The sequence below is a fragment of the Symphalangus syndactylus genome, chromosome 23 (genome assembly GCF_028878055.3).
Source record: "Symphalangus syndactylus isolate Jambi chromosome 23, NHGRI_mSymSyn1-v2.1_pri, whole genome shotgun sequence".
Lineage (NCBI taxonomy): Eukaryota > Metazoa > Chordata > Mammalia > Primates > Hylobatidae > Symphalangus > Symphalangus syndactylus.
In genome coordinates, this window is record NC_072445.2 from 36,573,954 (window position 1) to 36,592,019 (window position 18,066).

General features: G+C 55.9%; 1 protein-coding gene across 6 annotated transcripts in view; it reads right to left on the minus strand.

Annotated features, from left to right (window-relative positions):
• Window positions 1–667: 667 nt before the first annotated feature.
• The window catches only part of ANKS1A (ankyrin repeat and sterile alpha motif domain containing 1A), a 207,305-nt gene continuing 189,906 nt past the window's right edge, over window positions 668–18,066 (minus strand). For 2 of the 6 annotated variants that reach the window (XM_055263821.2, XM_063632246.1), the window contains 11 exons: window positions 13,633–13,731; window positions 12,612–12,764; window positions 12,351–12,458; window positions 11,130–11,294; window positions 9,484–9,609; window positions 9,076–9,147; window positions 8,799–8,885; window positions 8,034–8,171; window positions 6,126–6,296; window positions 5,020–5,117; window positions 668–3,466 (listed from right to left, as the gene is read on the minus strand). In XM_055263821.2, coding sequence (XP_055119796.2) covers window positions 3,463–3,466; window positions 5,020–5,117; window positions 6,126–6,296; window positions 8,034–8,171; window positions 8,799–8,885; window positions 9,076–9,147; window positions 9,484–9,609; window positions 11,130–11,294; window positions 12,351–12,458; window positions 12,612–12,764; window positions 13,633–13,731 — 1,221 coding nt within the window. In that variant the 3' untranslated portion in view covers window positions 668–3,462. Of the gene's footprint in view, window positions 5,118–5,345; window positions 5,798–6,125; window positions 6,297–8,033; window positions 8,175–8,798; window positions 8,886–9,075; window positions 9,148–9,483; window positions 9,610–11,129; window positions 11,295–12,350; window positions 12,459–12,611; window positions 12,765–13,632; window positions 13,732–18,066 lie in introns of those variants that run through there. The other 4 variants (XM_063632245.1, XM_063632244.1, XM_055263818.2 and 1 more) reach the window with 4 other exon arrangements.

The following is an 18,066-nucleotide window of genomic DNA, read 5'->3' on the forward strand; positions in this document are numbered from 1 at the left end:
AAGGAATGGTGCTAATGAGATGGTTGCCTGGAAAGCTAGCCGAGCTGGAACACAGGTGCTCCATCAATCAATGAAGGGGCCGCTATGACTGCTTGCTTGTGCCTTCCCAAATTCTCCCCTTTAAATACAGCTCAGCACCCCGCCCCTTCCTCCCCCTGCCACCAGCCCTCTGGGAGCACTTTGCCCTCTGCATCCCTACCATAGCACAGCAGCTTCGGGCTGGTAGCTAGTTGTTTATGTCTAAAACTTAACCTCTGCAATCCAAGCAAGTTCCTGAAAGGAGACCCCTTTCTTTCTTTCATAGCTCTAGATCCCCCAGGCTGCCTGGGAGGCAGATGTTCGATTCATGTCTGTGGGTGGACAAGCCCAGACCAGGAGGCAGAAGAGATGCAACTGCAGCAAGTAACTAGAATGTGGCCCTGGCTTGGTGTTCACAGCATGATGCTCCTAAGGAGGGGAAGGTGAATTGTGGGGCCCTTGCACCTCACAGGGCAGCTGTAACTATCAGAGAGTGCGAGACAGAAAGCCAAACAAACAGCCAAGCTGTCATCATCTCAGCCAAACGGCGTAGGACGCAACTCACCGACCCTGAGCCTGCATCTCGCTTATGCCCACGCCTCTGCCAGAAAACAATCAAGATGCTTTCCAATTCAAAGACTCGGAAGAATTAAGGCTGCGTTCATGTCGCTTCTCATTTATTAATTCAGTCTGTTCTAAGTTGTACAGTTATGAAAATAACAAAACCAAAGCTGGAAGCCCAGGAATATTTACACTCTCTTGGGTAGTGAGGTCAGTCTATGTTGTTGCACAGATTGGTTATGTTTGTTTGGTACCTCAAAATGTTTATAATTCAGACAAAATCAGACAGATTAACAATTTTATGTACAGTAAAACAAAAGGGGAAGTCATTCAAGTATCAAAATACAGAGACAAAGATTAAATAACATTTTTATTACAGTTCAGTCCGTTGCCACACCATGAGCAACAATGCTTGTGAGCTGCTTTCTGCTGGCCTGGGCATCTCAAAGACAGACCCCGTTCAGACTGGTTTTCTGATGTCTCTGACTGCAGCTCCGCCTGCTGCCTGCTCAAACCCGAGCGTCTCGGGAACTCCCATTAGTGTCTGACGCTGGAGGGCTCAGGAGGGATGCAGAGCACTGCACACGCAGAGCCTGTCGGGAAGGTCTTATGTGCTGAGCAGCTGGTGGGCAGGGGAGAAGAGGTGGACAAGAAGCCTGTGGCTGGGACAGGTACTAAGCCCATCTGAAGTCTCCCACCTGAATGGGCTCCTTCACAGTTCAGAAACGCAGCGACAGGGTCTGCCCCTGGTGTGACCTGCACTTGGAGAAGTGCAAAAGTAGGGGCCTTCTCACTTGAAGCCTGTCCTTAAAGTTACAATAACCTTTCTAGGAAAGGGAGACTACCTGCCCCAGAGGAGAAGAAAAGAAAGGAAGAAAGAAAGGCCCAGTCATTTTCCTTTCTTGAATATTCAGAAATAAACCAATCTCTAAACAGAACCCAGAGCCAGAGCAGACTAGCCAAGGCTTCCAGTATGAAAATACCCTGAATAAATAAAGATGATATAGCAGCTTCAAGCAGAAGAAACACCTATGGATGATCTAAGCACAAACGACAGCTTGAGGAGTGTATCGTAGTGTCTGCAGTTTCTTTCGGACCTACCGCCCCCCGACAGAGGCCCATTTAGATGTGGCCTGGCCCCTCAGGAGGAAGACGGGCACCAGCATGCACGCAGCGGCAGTGCAGTCTACTCTGGATGCTTTAGGGTTCCTGGTCAACTCTTAGAAGAAAGTCGGGGCTGAGTACTGTATAGCATTAGCTCATGGGAATCCTCACAGGCCCTGAAAGGAGCAGGAAATGAAGTAAAACTGCAAGGTGTCGAGGTCTTCGTTTAGTACCGCGAAGTGGAGGAGGGCCTGCCTCTGCCGCAGAGAGAGCTGAGTCCCAGGACGCAACCTGCTGGGCGCTTAGCAGATAGAAACCCACAAGGCCTGGCCTCTAGCCAGCCAGAGACAGCCCCACTTCTGATTTTTGGCCAACCACATGGGTTAAGAATGTACTCCCTGCACATACACGCCAACAAAGAATTTAAATTCACAGCCTTTGCTGGGGAAACAGGAGTGTTGCTGAAGCCTGGACTATTCATCCTGGGACCTGACTGCCCTATGCCAGGAAAGCTTGGAGCCTGCTAAAGTGCCCACAGGAGGAACTGGGCACACAGCTGAGCCAGCTTTGCCTCTCAAATCCACAGCAGTTTCCCCTGCATTTCTACTCCAGTCCAGAGGGAAGAATGCAACCCAAGTTACTTTTAAAAGCAAAGCGAGCAGCAGGAAAGCTTAAGAAGCGGAGGCGCACCGGGACGCCAGCCTGCCCCAAAGGCCACGCGGGGGAGCATCAATGCACTGTCACCTTATTTAGCTTTTTCCACACCGGGGGCCAGGGATGGGCCCAGCAGCCGAGAGTGTAACCGTCAAACTGATAATTCAGCGAATCAAAATGAGCCCCAATCACACAGGCTGATTAGACAAATCACAAATTGGCAAGTAGCAACCTTAGCTGACCTACTCCAAACATTAATGCCCCAAACAAAGCTGCTTTTCCTGTTCTCTGACACAACGCAGGCAGTACGGCGCCAGCCAGCCCAGGGCAGTGCTCCGGTCACTGACAGGTAAGAGGCCAGGGAGAGGCCTGGCACTCTGGTGCTGGCTGACTTCCCAGCACTAGAAACTGCACACTTTATCTTCATTTGGCCACCGAACCTTCCCATTGGGAACCCCGGAAATGGACCGGAAACCTTTGAGTTGCTCAGGTGCCTCTAAGGCTGTGTTCTTACGAGAAGCCTGTGTCCAGCCCCTGAAGGGGACAGGAAGTTGGGCAGTTCATAAAGAGCAGCAGCTGATATGGTCGGGTTTGAAAAGCAGACGCACCGTACTCAATTCTGCCCGAGCCTGCTCCGTTCCCCTCACCCACAGGCCACCGCCTTCTCTTCAGACCCACTGAGCTGTACCCAGGTCCCATCCTGAGGACAGAGGCTGTGCAGGCTGGCCTCTGAACCAACCTCAGCTCCCGTGTCCTCTGCCCCATGGCCATTTGTCTAAAGATTGGCAGTATGACCTAGAGGTTTGAGCCAAGTGTTAAAAGTTCATTTTGTAAAAAGATTTTTTTTCTGTTAAAAACAATGTGTTCTGAACAAGTCACTTCTTGACCCTCTGGAATGCCAGTCCCATCTGCTAGCGGCCTGGAGTGCTTCTCCACAGCCAAGGCAGGGCTCGTTCTGCAAGACGTGGTGGTGGCAGGCCCAGGCCAAGTGGCCAAGAGGAGGTCCTGCAGGTGGAGGTGAGGCCTGGGTCTTCAAAGCTGCAGGTGAGGTGACGGCGGTGGTGGCAGTGGGAGCCTATGCCCCCACGTCTATGTTTCCGCAGCACAGTGTGGTTCCTCAGTGGCTCAGCTTGGCAGAAGCAAACAATGGGGGGAGGAAAGGGTTAACCAATGGGGCCTACGGATGGTGGAGGAAACGGAAAGGAAACACAGAGCAGGACAGAAGATCCCTCACAGCCTCCCCTGGGCACCCTCCATGCCTGCTTTGAGCACCCACAGCCCACAGCCCCCGCTGCCTCTGGCTCAGCGACTCGGCTCAGGAAGGCACAAGGATGGGTGGGTGCGCAGGACCCACCCGGTTTATCGACTTGGGTTTTGACTGCCCTGGCCGACTGGCTTTCCTAGTGGACTCTGCTATGTATGCCCAGCTGCCTATGGGCACCGCTTCCTTCCTGTCTCCTGCCATCCAAACTGATTTGCCCGCACTGGAGAACGGGGGGCCTCTTCAAAGACTCAGCTCCACCATCCCAGCTGCTGAGCTGCTGCGAGGGGACAGCCTCTCCTCTCGGAGGAGTCAGGAGCTGAGGGAGGCGGTCAGGGGCGCGCTGGACGGCGCTGTCTATCTGTGATCCCCCACCGTGGAGAATGTCAGAAAGCTCCCAGAGGACAATGGAGGCCACTTGGTCCAGGTCCCTGTCCTCCAGCAGCTCTGTTCTGTGAGGGAAGAAGGTGCGCCGTGTGTGCAGGGCACAGGCTGCCGCCTCGTTGGTTCTACGGAAGGCCTTCCTCCTCAATGAGCTAGACTCCAGAGCCAGGCCCAAGGCTGCCAGGCCTTGAGACTCCATGGCGAAGATGGAGGGGCTGTCCACATACGTGCCACCCCCCTCCTTGGAGGGGAAGGCCCATCAGGACTGAGACACCTGCTGTGTGAGCCAGCCTGTGAGTGTTCAGATACCCAGAGCCCCAAGCGGGGCAGTCAGCACGGACCCAAGGGCCGGGTGCATATCTTGGGCCCTCACAGAAAGCAGTCTGTCCCTGGTCCAGCCACATCACTGAGCTCAAGGTCTCACAAGGGCCTAGCCATGAGAGTGAGGCCAGCACCTCAGAGCAGCGGAGGACAGTGGGGTGGGGCTGCAGGCCGGCTGTAAGCAGAGTGCTGGGGACTCTGGCACTGGGTGGTCACAGTGGTTGGTTGTTTCAGGAGAGGTGAGAACAGTCAGCTAGCTCTTGGCAACGGTGCCCAGCTGTGGCTCAGTACAGCAGACAGGAGGAGGGAGCCACACAGCCCAGCCCAACCCCAGGGAGCTATCAGTGCCGTTGGGATTCTGCTGGAGACTGCCCTGCCCGTCGGGGTTCACAGTGCCTGCCCGTGGAGGCTTCCGGGGTGCAACAGAACCCCTGAGCCCTCTTGGTGCCCACCTCAAAGACAACTCACCCCCTCAAGCTGTCCTCAGCCCAAGGGGGAGAATTCACAGTGTTCGGTGGTGGTAGGTGCGAGAGCTGCGAGTGTACAGCGTCTACGCTGCCGCCCGCCCAAGAGGAGCAGGTCCCAGTGCAGGTGGGGCCTTGGCATCAGCAGCTGGAAGGAGAGAGTTGAGGACAGCAGAAAGATCGGATGGCAAAGGCACAGTGAGACTAGTGGAGACAGGGAGTGGGTTGTTTTAGAAGATAGTGGTCTCATACTTGGTGCTGAGGCTCCGCTTAGAGTCTGGTTTGGGGTCCACAACCCAGGAGACACTGGCATGGGATTGGGCATCTTGGTCCATATCAGGTGGTTCCAGCTGCCAAACAAGGAAGCAGTCAAGAGTCAGAGGGAGCTCTGTGCCAGGGCTGGAGGCAGGAGGCCCCTCCCATCCCCAGGCCAGGTTGTGGCCCCTGTGCTGGGAGGGGCAGCCCTTATTCTCCTCAGCCAAAGAGCAGGCCCCTGGGGGCGGGCAGAGGAGGGACATGCTCCCGGAGCATCTTGGGGAGGGCCACCTCCAGGCACAACTTCTCTCCAGGATTTCTTGGGATTGCTCAGTTAAAGGACCCCTGTCCTACCCGGGCCTCCTGCTCTAAGCCCAAACCCGCTCACACTGTGCAGGAAGGGGATATGGGGCTTGGAAACGTCAAGCCTCGGGTCTCTCTGGTAGGCCCAGAGAGCTCACCCCAAGGCAAGACCACAGCAGTCACCCCAGATCTCTGGAGAGAGGACGCACAACAGAAAAACAGAAGGGCTGAAGCACACACAGGACAGGCAGGGGGCATCTCAGGAAGAGGGGAAAGAATGTCACACAGGCAGAGGGAGAGGCCACCAGAGGCTAACAGCGCTCACGGTCACTTCGGGGAGACTGACACACATGACAGCAGGAGGCGTAAAGACCTTGACTCCAGGACTAACAGACGGCAGCGGTAGGTAGGAAGGACGGTGGGTGGTGCAGGTGTGACAGTAACAACAGCGATTATCGGGGGGCAGCGGCACCTGGGGTGCAGAGCAAAGCAGACACAGACACAGGGATGGTGCAGTTACTGGGGGCTGCCTGCGGGCCGCTCTCTGCAGCCCCTTGATGGCCTGCCCTTGGGGGAGCCCAGCGAGGGAGGGGAGCGGGAGCACCAGAGGCCCGCCGGGGCCAGAGGAGCTGCTGCCTTTCCAGGGCGAGACCTGGCAGGGGTGGGAGACAATTAAGGTCATTTCCCTGTAAGGCCAGCTTTCTGGAAGTGCCAGAAGACCCTCCTCGCGCTGGCCACCCTGAGCCCTTGAATCCCTGGGTCCAGGGAGAGGGGGATCTTGGCCAGTGGGGCCCACGTACTGCAGATTTCCTCACGCCGACCCGAGGCTTAGGCACCGGTTTGGAAGATTTTGTTTCAATCATCTCAGCTGCAGAGGCGCCCACTGCCCTGGACTTCTGGGCCTGCAGGGCCAACTGATAGGCCACTTCGAAGGCCTGCCCCAGCGTCAGGATGATCTCGTAGGTCAGGTTCTGGGAGGAAGCAGATCACCACTTAAGCGCCTCGTTCAGGAGCCGCTTCACCCACTCCTGCCCTGTCCTCATCCCCACCCTGAGCACACAGGCAGCATCTGGGGTAAGAAGGGAACACTGGTTTTGAAAAGACACAATTTGAGCGTAACACACTGTTTCCTTCTGCAGGATTTCATGTGATAGAAACACCAGGTAAATGCAAAAACTGCTACCAGCTGAACCAAGCCCCCAGGAGATACACAGACACCCCGCCCCCACCACACCTGGTGCCATAGCTTCACACTGGATATGCCCTTCCTCGCAGGGACCATGTGTCCCCCTCTAAGTCTACCCGGAAGCGCTCCTACCTCCTTCCGCTCTTCCCTCCTTTCCCTGCTTTTACTCTCCCTAGGTCCCTGTTGTTCTCCCCGCTCTACACAGGATGTGGCCAGGAGCTGGGCTGCAGGGAGGGCAGGTGCACACTGCTGCAAGCCCATAGTAGGTCTTTTCCAAGGCAGGGTGCCATGCCTGCGGCAGTACTTGGGTATTTCTTAACCATTTAATATAAGTGGTGCTAGTGCTTTTATTTTTAATGTGTCACCGACAAAGTTTGTGAGTGCTGTGCCCCTAACTCCATTTCCCCATAAACCCTGTGGTTTTTATTGTGTGATTTTACACAGCACAGTGATTGTTAGGAGCATATATGTGGCGTTACAGCAGAACTGAGTGTATGTGGGAAAAGTCAGCAACAGGTAAACACCACTGACTGTGCTGTGTGGACCACCTCATCCATCTCACAGTGGCCCCTGAGGTGGGCCACATTATATCCCCTCCAGACAGATGAGGAAGCAGGCAGACGTCATGTTTCCAAGCTCACACAGCTAGCAAGCGGCAAAGCCTGGTTCCTCCTAACCTTCACTGGCCCAGAGCAAACAGAGGACTGGGGTGGATGAGGTCCCGGAAGTGTGGGGATGCCCAGAGCTGCCGGTATTCCAAGAGCCACAGATTCTGGAAGCAGCTGCTATCCCTGAGGGCGGTAGACACCTGGACCCCTCTGACTTCCTCCTGGGGTGAGGAGGCAGCCTGGGGCCACTACCAGGCTTTGTTGCAGGTTAGAGGGAACCCCCGCCAGTGGGCTGTCATTTCTGGTCTGCTCCCTGTGGGCAGCTGTGTGAAAATGAACTCTCCTTGGCCCAGTGACACCCAGAGCCAAGCCTCAGCAGGAATTTGAGGGAAGATAATCTGCCAAAGAGGGCACCGCTGCCCCGAAGAGGGAAGTAGAGGGCATTTCTGGGAGGCAGCCCAGCCAGAGGTTGGAGAGCTAGGGCAGGGAGCCGGGGCAGACAAACGCCTTGCATGACCCAAGAAAACACTTGCCAAAAAGCTGGAAAGTCAGCAGCGGTGGCTCACGCCTAGTATCCAGTTATGTGGGAGGCTGAGGTGGGTAACTCGCCTGAACCCAGGAGTGCAAGGCCAGCCTGGGCAACACAGCGAGACTCCACCTCTTTAAAAAAAAAAAAAAAGCTGGAACCCCCTGTCCCCAGTGCCCTGGGCCAGTCCCTGTTCCCTCTGCGCGTCAGTCTCATCACTGTGAAAGGGGACTGGCCTGGAGTGCTGCTGGGCTCCATTCATGAACCAAACATTTGCCAGGCACTGGCCAGGCGCCAGGACAGCGCCGCATCTGTGCCCTGCAGTGGGGCTGGATGCCTCAGGGCTGCAACCCAAGCCCACCCTGCCCGGCCCCAGGACCCCACCCACCACATCCACGGTGCTGAACACATGGCAATAGTGGTGGCTGGTCTGCAGGTCCTTGGTGATGTAGGCAAAGGTACAGAGGTCCTCTGGGTCCTGGGCCGCACAGGAAATGTTCCGGATCTCGTGCTCTGCGATGACGTTCTGCTGGGGAAAGCCGTGTTCTGGAATTCTCAGGCTCAGGCATGCCTCTGGCACCCCCTGCCTCAGCCTGTTACCATTGTCACTGTTCTCTGTCCCAGCCCAGAGTATCAAGCAAACCCCCCTTCACCTTCTCATTTTGTTTACTGGTGGGGGTGGGGGTCCCCGATTTTGATTTGGGGTCTCCACCCCTGACCACAACAACTAAGGCAGTAAAATGTTCACACCCAACCACAAGCTCTCTCCAGCCTCTCCCACCCCCCAGGGTGGGGGCAAAGTGGGAAGGGTGTCAGGAAGGTGGGATCCCACACGGTGGCGCACAGGGGGAGTCCTTTGCTCACGGAGGGAATCACACCCGTGAAGACCTGTGAGCAGGCGCGTGGCCAGCGGAGCCCAGGTGGCAAAGCTAACAGCAGTGATCACTAAGGCGGGGATGGGGCTGACAGCAGGCACCCAGGCCAGCAGATGAGAGACACGCCTCTTGGCGAAGTGGGAAGTAGTAAGAGGACTGGGGACCCTCTAGGGAGATAAGGGATGAGCGAGGGCGGCCGGGTTGCTTGCCCTGGAGCCCTGTGGGTCTGACAGGGATGTGGGTCCCACTCCCGCCAAGAGTCCCTGTAAGCAGCACACCTTGTTGGAGGCATCGATGAACTTGACACCTTTGTATGTGATGGACAGGATGATGGTGGGGATCTTCTTCATGTGCTCGGTAGATTTCTACAGGAAACAAGGGGTGGCCCTGTCAGTGCCCCTTCTCAGGACTAAGCCTCCTGGGCTTCCACAGGTCCCAGCTTCCCTCCCATCCTTACATAGTGCAGCAGGGCCCAGGCAACTGCAGCTACTGCCCCCGTTGCTGCCTTCTGCTGGCCAGTCCCATGGCACCCTCCAGCCCGCACAGGCACCCTACCCGCATCTTGGCACAGGCATCTTGCGTGGATTCTGTCCCTCGCAGATCTTTGATCAGCATGGAGCCCAGATACTGTGGGGGCAAGCAGTGGCCAGGCTTAGGAAATCCTGCGTTTCCATGCAGGGGTGACCCAACCAATTTGGTACTGTCCCACAATCAAGTAGTTACCCCTCCCAATAACACCCCCTCTACTGCCCCGGCTGGAGAGACCCTCCATTCAACTCTCTGGCTAACGGACCCAGAGGCCTCCACTCCGTCGCCTTAGCTGCCAAGAGTGGCTGAAGAGTGGAGAACAGCTCAAACGCCCTGGGCCTGGCTTTGTGGAGTCCCTGCTGGGACTTGGCTGCAGGTGCCTGGCAGAGAAGGAGCAGGGAGGCCGGCCCTGCTGGGAGGGCAGGAGCAACTCACATTGGCTTCATAACCACAGGACTCGAAGATGAGTTTCTCTGGCTGGTGTTGCCAACTCTGCACTGGGGCGTAGGGGGCTGCCAGGCTCGGGGGCCGCAGGGTCAGCTTGGCCTCGCGGTGCTCCTCCTGCAGAACACACGCAATTGGACACCTGCTCCTTGCTCCAGAGGAGCACACGGGCTCGCTGCCTGGCTCCAGCACACCCAAGGGTGAAGATGCCAGTGACCTTAGCAAGTTCAAGGGTCAACTGGAGATGGCAGGGGGCAGACCAGCAATTCAAACACACTGCGGGAGAGGGCAGGTGCTAGCCACAGCAGAGGCGCAGCAGGGACCCAAACCGCCTGAGAGCAGGGCTCGGGAAGGACAGTCTCTGTGGTGTCCGAGATGAGTCTCAAAGGAGATGGGAAATGACCAGAGAGGAGATGGCAGAGTCTGTGTGAGGGGCACAGGCTGCCAGGCTGTTCTGCACAAAGACCAAAGGAGAGAGCAGCGGCCACGAGACCCTGGGACACCTTGGGGGCCAGCCCAGGGCGGGAGGGATCTTCACAGCGGGGAAGGCAGTGAAGTGCCCGTGACTAAGAATGCATTTCAAATGGATCCTTCTGGCAGCAGCTGGGGGGTGGGGGAGGCCACTGCGGTCCAGGTGAGAGATCATGGGTCCCTGCCCAGGGCGCTGGTGGAAGGAATGGAGAGGAAGGAAAAGATTCAGGAAACACGGAGGCCCTCCCTTCCCAGCAGTGGGCAGAGCCTCTCGACAGCAACCGGAATTGCTGGACAATGTGTTTAAAAATCCTTTAGAACTCATGGCTGTGCTTGTAGAAAGGGAAGTCCCCAGAGCCAGAAGTGAGAAGTGAGAGTCAGAGAAACAGGCAGCAGTGAAGCTGAAGTTCACCTGGAGGGGCCTGAGGGACACCTGCCAATCCTGTGTCTGACAGGCCAAGAGGACAAAGGACAAAGCCAGGGTCCGTACAAGGAGGGAGGCAGGACAGGCAGGTCCTGAGTAAATCCAGGACCCCTGGAAATGATGCCCTGAGAGGGTGAGCCAGGAGTGTGAGATGGGCCCACCTCTGCCAGGGCTGAAGCGGGCACTGGGAGCAGAGGAGGCATGTCCAGCAGTGCCCCCCATGGGGCTGCAGGCAGAGAACAGGAAGAACAGAGTCTGGTCTGGCTGCAGTTTTGCTGGGCAGGAGGAAGAGAATGCTGTGGAGGTGAAGCTGCAGGGAAAGCAGTTCTGGGGAACAACTCGGTAAGCAGAGAAGGAAGGGGCCAAGAAGGAGCTCAGAGAGGCCAGGAGAGCACAGAGGGCTCTGGGGCCAGCAGGGCAGGCAGCGTGGGACGCAGGAGGCCACAGACAAAGAGCAGACAGGGGATCTGAACCCCTGAGGGCGGGAAGTACAGGCCATAGGAGTGGCCCCAGCAGCCGACAGCTGAAATGAGTTGTGCGGCCTGAGCTTGGCACCATGGGTGCTGGGTGGGCCTCACACAAGGCGGCTGGGTGTGGGCGAGCAGAGCAGGCCGGCGCCTCCTGACTCTGGTGCCAGCCCAACTGTGCTTGGGTATGGGGCAGCAGGTGGTTCTGGGAGGGCCTGTCCCGCCCAGAGGAATGAGGTAGAGCCTGGCTTGCACTTCCACTCCCCCTGCCCCACCTGGATCCTGAAGCGCTCCGCTCGGGAGGGTGCTGCGGGGTCATGGAGACTGTCATGGCGCCTCCTGCCTGTGTCCCCTGGAGGCAGCAGCAGGTCTGCCGACCGCCCAGTGCAGGAATCATTCTGACTCAGCGGGGATGACGTCTGGGACAGCAAATCTTGGCACTGTGGAGGGAGAAATCCAGGTGGAACTTGCAACCCTCGGCCCAGTGCCCAACTACAGGTATCAGCCAGCCCCGCTGGTTAGGACGGCACAGGCAGCGGCACCGGGAGAAGCAGCAGGGAGCGAAGGGGCCAACACTAGAGGGGTGTCAGGTGGCACCACGCAGCCACCGTCCACTAGTGCCCCCCGAGAGGGTGGGGAAGCCACTTTTGCATTTATAAAAGATTAAATCTTCTGTCCTGATCCATTGCAGGCCTCTGCACATGACCAAACAAAGCACCCTCCTGAGAAAAAACGTAGCCCTGTCAGTCAGGACCCTAAAGCCACTGTCCCCCACAGAATACAAACCCGGCTTCTCAGTGTCTATATCTGAATGTTGACATGGTTCCCAGAGCAAGGCTGGGCCTCCACTTTCTCATCTGTAAAAGGAGGATGAGCAGGACCCACTTCACGAAGCCCCTGAGGGTTCAATGGGGTGAGACCTGTGGGGCAGGCCCAGTGCACCCGAGGGCTCAGGGAGCGGCTGCTCTAGTTACCGCCATCCCTGCATGTTCTGGCCTGGGGCTGGGGGAGAGCTCTTCCCCTCAGCTGCAGGCTCTGAGTCTAACCCATTTCTGTAGTCAGGAATTTCCGGCAGGAGCAACAGATCATTGGTGAGGTTTTTAAAATGCAAGCTGTCTTAGCCACCCCAGCCTGGGAATTCGAACTCAGATTTGGGGGGTGCCCAGGAGGCTGCGAGTCCTGGCCTTTTGGATTTGTCTCAGGTGTTACCCGATCCGGCCCCTCCCTGTCCCCAGGCACAGAGCTGAGTTCAACACCCAGGCACGGCCTGGTGTTCTCCTACTATCCCCCAAGTATTATGTGTTTGGTCGGCCATCCCCAAATAGAAACAGGTGGCGGGGAACTTCTCTAAACCCCCTCTCCTGTGCTTATCTCTTCTTGTTGGAGCTGCTTTCTCCTACACTACAGTGGTCTCTGAAGAATCCTAAATAATTCTATGTAATTCCTACAAATACAGGGAACAAACATACATTCCTTTCTGTCCCTCCCCGACTCACCCTCAGCTGGGAGAATCTGGGGGGCTTCTGGGGCGGCTCCTCGTACGGCCTGTCTGCGAGGGAGGCAATGATGCGCTTGCGATGGCCGAGCAGCTGGACCTTCAGGACCTGGGTGATGAGGAGCAGGGAGGTGACAGGTCAGGTGGCCAACTCACTCACAGTCCGCTCCAGCCCCCAGCACTCTTCCGCTGGGCCAGGCTGCCCCTAAGGGAAGCTCAGACTTCTAGAGGGTCCAGGCCGGGCCATGCAGGGGCTACTCACGTTGACGAGCTCCAGCTCCCAGAGGTTCTTCACGGTGTCGATGGAGCTGTAGCCACTTGACAGGAAGGAATGGACATAGTCCTGCAGCCCCAGGGAGTCCAGCCAGGAGGGCACGCTAGGGGGGCTGTTCCCGTCATAACCCAGAGCCTTCACCTACAGGGCAAGGAGAGGGCAAGGAGGGAGGTGAAACTGACATCTCAGCACTCACAGGAGAGGGACCCGGGGACCATGGACCCAGCCAGCTCACACAGACTGTGGCCAAGGGGGCCCTGTGTGTTTGGGTCCTCAGCACCTTCGAGTCCCTCACTTCGCACAGCCTTTCCTATCACTTGCTGGTCTCGGCTTCCCCATGGGGAAGGCAGGAGCCGCTGGAGCACCGACAGGGCTGGAAGACGCCCTAGCAGACAAGCCTAGGTAGGGAGGGGGGTCTGCAGAACGCCTCCGCCCTGAGCTCCGCTGAGGTCACGGGCCTGGAGGGACAAGAGAATAGTGTGTGCCCTCAGAGCGGGTGCTTCTCAAGCTTTGGACAGGTAGAAGGGACGGGGCCACTGGATTCAGCACAAGTGCAGGGCTGAGGCTCAGGCCCACCAGCTCCTGGCTCCCCGGGGAAGATGGTACCTCCCTCAAGCCCACTTGGGGAGGGGCCCGGTGCCAGGGCTCAGTGCAGGCTGGCCTGGGCTCCAGTGAGCCAGACAGACCATGAAGGGGGCTCTGGGTGAAAGGCCAAGCCAGTGGGTACCAGGCTCCCGGGCCAGGCAGACCCCCGGAACCTCCTCATGACCCCGGAGGAGCCTGCTCCCTGCCCTAGGGCTCTGCTGACTCTCCAAGGGCCTTAGGGCGTAGTGAGGAAGCCAACAGGGTTGTGTGCGGCCCTTCTGGAGCTCCTAGGGTGAGGGGTAGAGGCCCTGCTATGATGTGCGTGTGCTAGAGCCCTGCTCCTCCCCTGTTCTTGGTGCAGGTGGTGCTAGGGAGGTGGCCCTGGCTCCGCACAGGCTGAGGCTACAGGGCCGGCGACGGTCACCTTGGGCAGGGAGCGTGCCGCCTGGAGCAGCTTCCGCCGGTGCTGTGGGTCGCTGATGCCGATGTCCCGCAGGTCCTGCTCTTCCATCACATTAGACCCCTGAGAGCAGAAAGGTGGATGTCAGGGCCCCTCCTGGATGGACGCCTGGTGGCCCTGAGGGGGTCAGGTGGGCCTTTCAGGGCCCTGCACCAAATTCTCCTTCACTGCAGGCACCAAGAGGGCACGGGGACAAGTCTGCCCAGACTGCCCATGTCCATCCGGGTGGCTCCCAGGGGAGCTGGGCAGAGCTGGGGCTCCAGAATACGCACAGGGTGCTGAGGCCGGCCAGGGCATACAAGGGTGGGGGAGTCGCCTGCCCAGGCCCAGCCACGAGCCCCGGCCCGAGTGTGTGTGCATTTTTCTGGGGAACAGGTTCCATGCATCCAAGATAAAGAACTAGTGGACTCATCCTAAGGTTCCTCTTAGACAGGATTTTATAATTCTAAGGTTGTAACAACCACCTCAGGCAGGTGGCTGGTGACAGAGGTGGGTACCTGAGAAGCCAGCCTCACCCCAAGGAGGAGAGAAGCCTCCAAGGGGGAGACTGTCAGAAAAGGGCATCCTTGTCCCAGGGAGAAGGGTGGGTCAGAGCTGAGCCCAGTCCGCGCTGTTCTCTGCGACCTCCACTGGCCTCAACGGAGCAGCTGAGGGTGGAGAGGCACACAGAGCACCCACCTGCAGCGCTAAGCACGATGAGAGGATGTGGGGACGGAGGCTGGTGCTCCTGCTCCTTTCTTACTATATGACAGGGCCGAGAGCTTTCACCTGGCACATCCCACTTCATGCTCACAACCTGCATGTTAGCATCTCTGTTAATCCTGTTAATCTGTTTTAACAGATGAGGAAACTGTGGCACACAGAGGTCAGAAATTTCTTGACATCACACATCTAGTGGTGGAGCTAAGATGTGACCCCTGGCAGCCTGACTCTTTCCTTCATGCTCCTGGCCCCTGCAAGGACGTCTCTAATTACAATAGTCACAAGATAGTGTGAGCAGATTTAATTTTAAAATACACAGTATGGCCTATGATACAAAATTCACAGGTCCTGCCCATCCCTCAGCCATGGAGGCCCTCGCAGTTGCAGCTGCTGCCACTTCCTGGACGTCCCCAGAGCCCAGCTGGGCACAGACAGGCATGTGCCTGCACACTGCATTTTCACACAAATGCCATTCTTGCACGCGCTCGGTGCCTTGTTCTTATCACTGAATACACACAGGAGATTGTTCTGTAGCAGTGCATGTGGGCCTACCTCCTTTGGACAAGCTGCAGCATCATCTAGGTTAGGAATATGCTATAATTTATTCAGCCAGTTCCCTGTTTAAGGACATTTGCTTCAACTTCAGCTACTGCACACAGTGCCACATGAACACCCTCCCCGCGTGTGTCATGTCTAGGCCTGTTATGAGGAAGGGTTTCTGCTTACTTGAAGGGTGTGTGTGCTTAACATTGACAGCTCTTTCTGCTTTTCTTAGTGATGGCAGTGCTAGATCCCCCCACCATCAGCAACGCGGTAGGGAGAGTCTCACTGCAGTTTCAATTTGTACATTTCTTATCGGAGTAAGATCATCTCATCCAGAGGTGAGGCTGAGCATCTTTCCACGTTTTATCTATCCAGCATTTCCAAAGCACTCCCTCCCTACTCCACGCTGGACCTGCCCAAGCCATTTAGTAATAGGGACTATTGTGGCCAGGTGCAGTAGCTCGCCCCTGTAATCCCAGCACTTTGGGAGACTGAGGCAGGCGGATCATGAGGTCAGGAGCTCCAGACCAGCCTGGCCAACGTGGTGAAACCCCGTCTCTACTAAAAGTACAAAAATTAGCTGGGCCTGGTGGCAGGCGCCTATAATCCCAGCTACTCAGGAGGCTGAGGCAGGAGAATCATTTGAACCTGGGAGGCAGAGGTTACAGTGAGCCGAGATCACGCCATTGCACTCCAGCCTGGGCGACAGGGTGAGATTCCGCCTCAAAAAAAAAAAAAAAAATTGGGACTATTGTTATTCCTACCCTACAACTAAGGAAGCTGAGGCCTACAGAGCTCTGGTGACTTGCCAAGATCACATGGTAAGTGCATTTGGAGCCAGATTCAGCCCCAATGCTGTTGTCCACATGGCCCTGCTGCTGCACACTTGGGGACACCCAGAGCTCCTTGAGTTAACTTGCTTATAGCCTTAGAGTTTTTTTTTTGTTGTTTTTTTTTTTGAGACAGAGTCTCGCTCTGTCGCCCAGGCTGGAGTGCAGTGGCACGATCTCAGCTCACTGCCAAGCTCCGCCTCCCGGGCTGATGCCATTCTCCTGCCTCAGCCTCCCAGTAACTGGGACTACAGGCGTCCGCCACCACGCCCGGCTAATTTTTTGTATTTTTAGTAGAGACGGGGTTTCACTGTGTTAGCCAGGATGGTCTCAATCTCCTGACCTCGTGATCCGCCCACCTCGGCCTCCCAAAGTGCTGGGATTACAGGCGTGAGCCACTGCGCCTGGCCAGCCTCAGAGTTTTTCCATGAAGTTGTTGGTCTTTTCTGCATAGCTATGTAGGAGTTCTTTTCTTTTTTTTTTTTTTTTTTTTTTGAGACGGAGTCTCGCTCTGTCACCCAGGCTGGAGTGCAGTGGCGCGATCTCGGCTCACTGCAAGCTCTGCCTCCCGGATTCACGCCATTCTCCTGCCTCAGCCTCTCCGAATAGCTGGGACTACAGGCGCCCGCCACCACGCCCGGCTAATTAATTTTTTTTTTTTTTTGTATTTTTTTTTTTAGTAGAGACGGGGTTTCACCATGGTCTCGATCTCCTGACCTCGTGATCCACCTGCCTCGGCCTCCCAAAGTGCTGGGATTACAAGCGTGAGCCACCGTGCCCGGCCTAGGAGTTCTTTACATAGTAAGAAAATTGGCCAGGTGCAGTGGCTCACGCTTGTAATCCCAACACTTTTGGAGGCCAAGGTGAGGCGGGAGGATCACTTGAGCCCAGGAGTTTGAGGCCAGCTTGGGCAACGCAGTGAGACTGTTTCTACAAAAATAAAAAAATTAGCCAGGAATGGTGGTGCACACCTGTGGTCTCAGCTACTTGGGAAGCTGGGTGGGAGGAACACTTGAGCCTGGGAGATTAAGACTACAGAGAGCCATGATTGCATCACTGCACTCCTGCCTGTCTCCAAACAAAAACAACAATATATGTGTGTGCACAAGTGAGTGTGTGTGTGTGTGTGTGTACGTACAACAAAAAATAGAGCAAATTAACCTTTTGGCTGGGCGTGGTGGCTCACGCCTGTAATCCCAGCACTTTGGGAGATCGAAGTGGGCAGATCATGAGGTCAGGAGTTCGAGACCAGCCTGACCAACATGTTGAAACCCCGTCTCTACTAAACATACAAAAATTATCCAGGTGTGGTGGTAGACACCTGTAATCCCAGCTACTCGGGAGGCTGAGGCAGGAGAATCGCTTGAACCCAGGAGGCGGAGGTTGCAGTGAGCTGAGATTGCACCACTGCACTCCAGCCTGGGCGACAGAACAAGACTCCATCTCAAAAAAAAAAAAAAAAAAGAAAAAAGAAAATTAACCTTTTATCTATGAAATGAGTTGGATATTTGTTTTCCAGTTTGCTATTTATCTTTTGGCTTTTATGCTGGCTTTGCTCATGTAGAAATCTATTTTTTGTAACTAAGTGTACCCAATTTTTCTTGTAGAGCTTCTCAGTTCTGTCAGGCTTAAAAAGATCTTGCCTTTCCAAGATTGTGTTTTACATTCTTCTATATTTTTTCCTGTAATTTAAGTTTCCTTTTTTATAGCTAAATCTTTAATCCATCTGGAAATTATTTTGATGTAAGGTGTAAGAGTCAAAATCCAACCTGATTTTTGCCCTGGCAGCAAGCTGTCCATTTCTTGATGAGCTATCTTTTTCCCCTAATATGGAATGGCCTCTATGGTGTCTAAAATTCCTGTGTATTTCTGGGCCTCTTTCTGGAGTTTTACTCTGTTTTGGTGGGCATTACTTTACACTTGGAAAAGCTAAGTGACTTGGGCCAGCTCATGTAGACCATGACTTGCTTGGCCCCCGCTCCATGTGGTGACTGCTGGCCACGGGAGTCTGCCCAGAGCCTGTGCATGGTGACATAAACTTTGTCCCACAGAGGACACTGCCAGACTTAAGCTTCAGAGAGCCCAGGTGAAGACAGCCCCGAAGCCAGCCTGGAAGCCCCCGGCTCTGCTCCACCTGCAGAACACACCCCTTGCTGGGCACAAGCGAGGCCTGGGCACCGCTCCAGGTCTGAGGCCAGCCAAGTCACCCCCAAATCTGAGAGTCACCACAGAGTTCCTACAGTGGCTCTGGGACCAAATCTAACGTCTGCTGTTGCATAAAGGCAGAGAGAGGCAGCCGCCTTCCCAGACTTTGTTTTTTTAA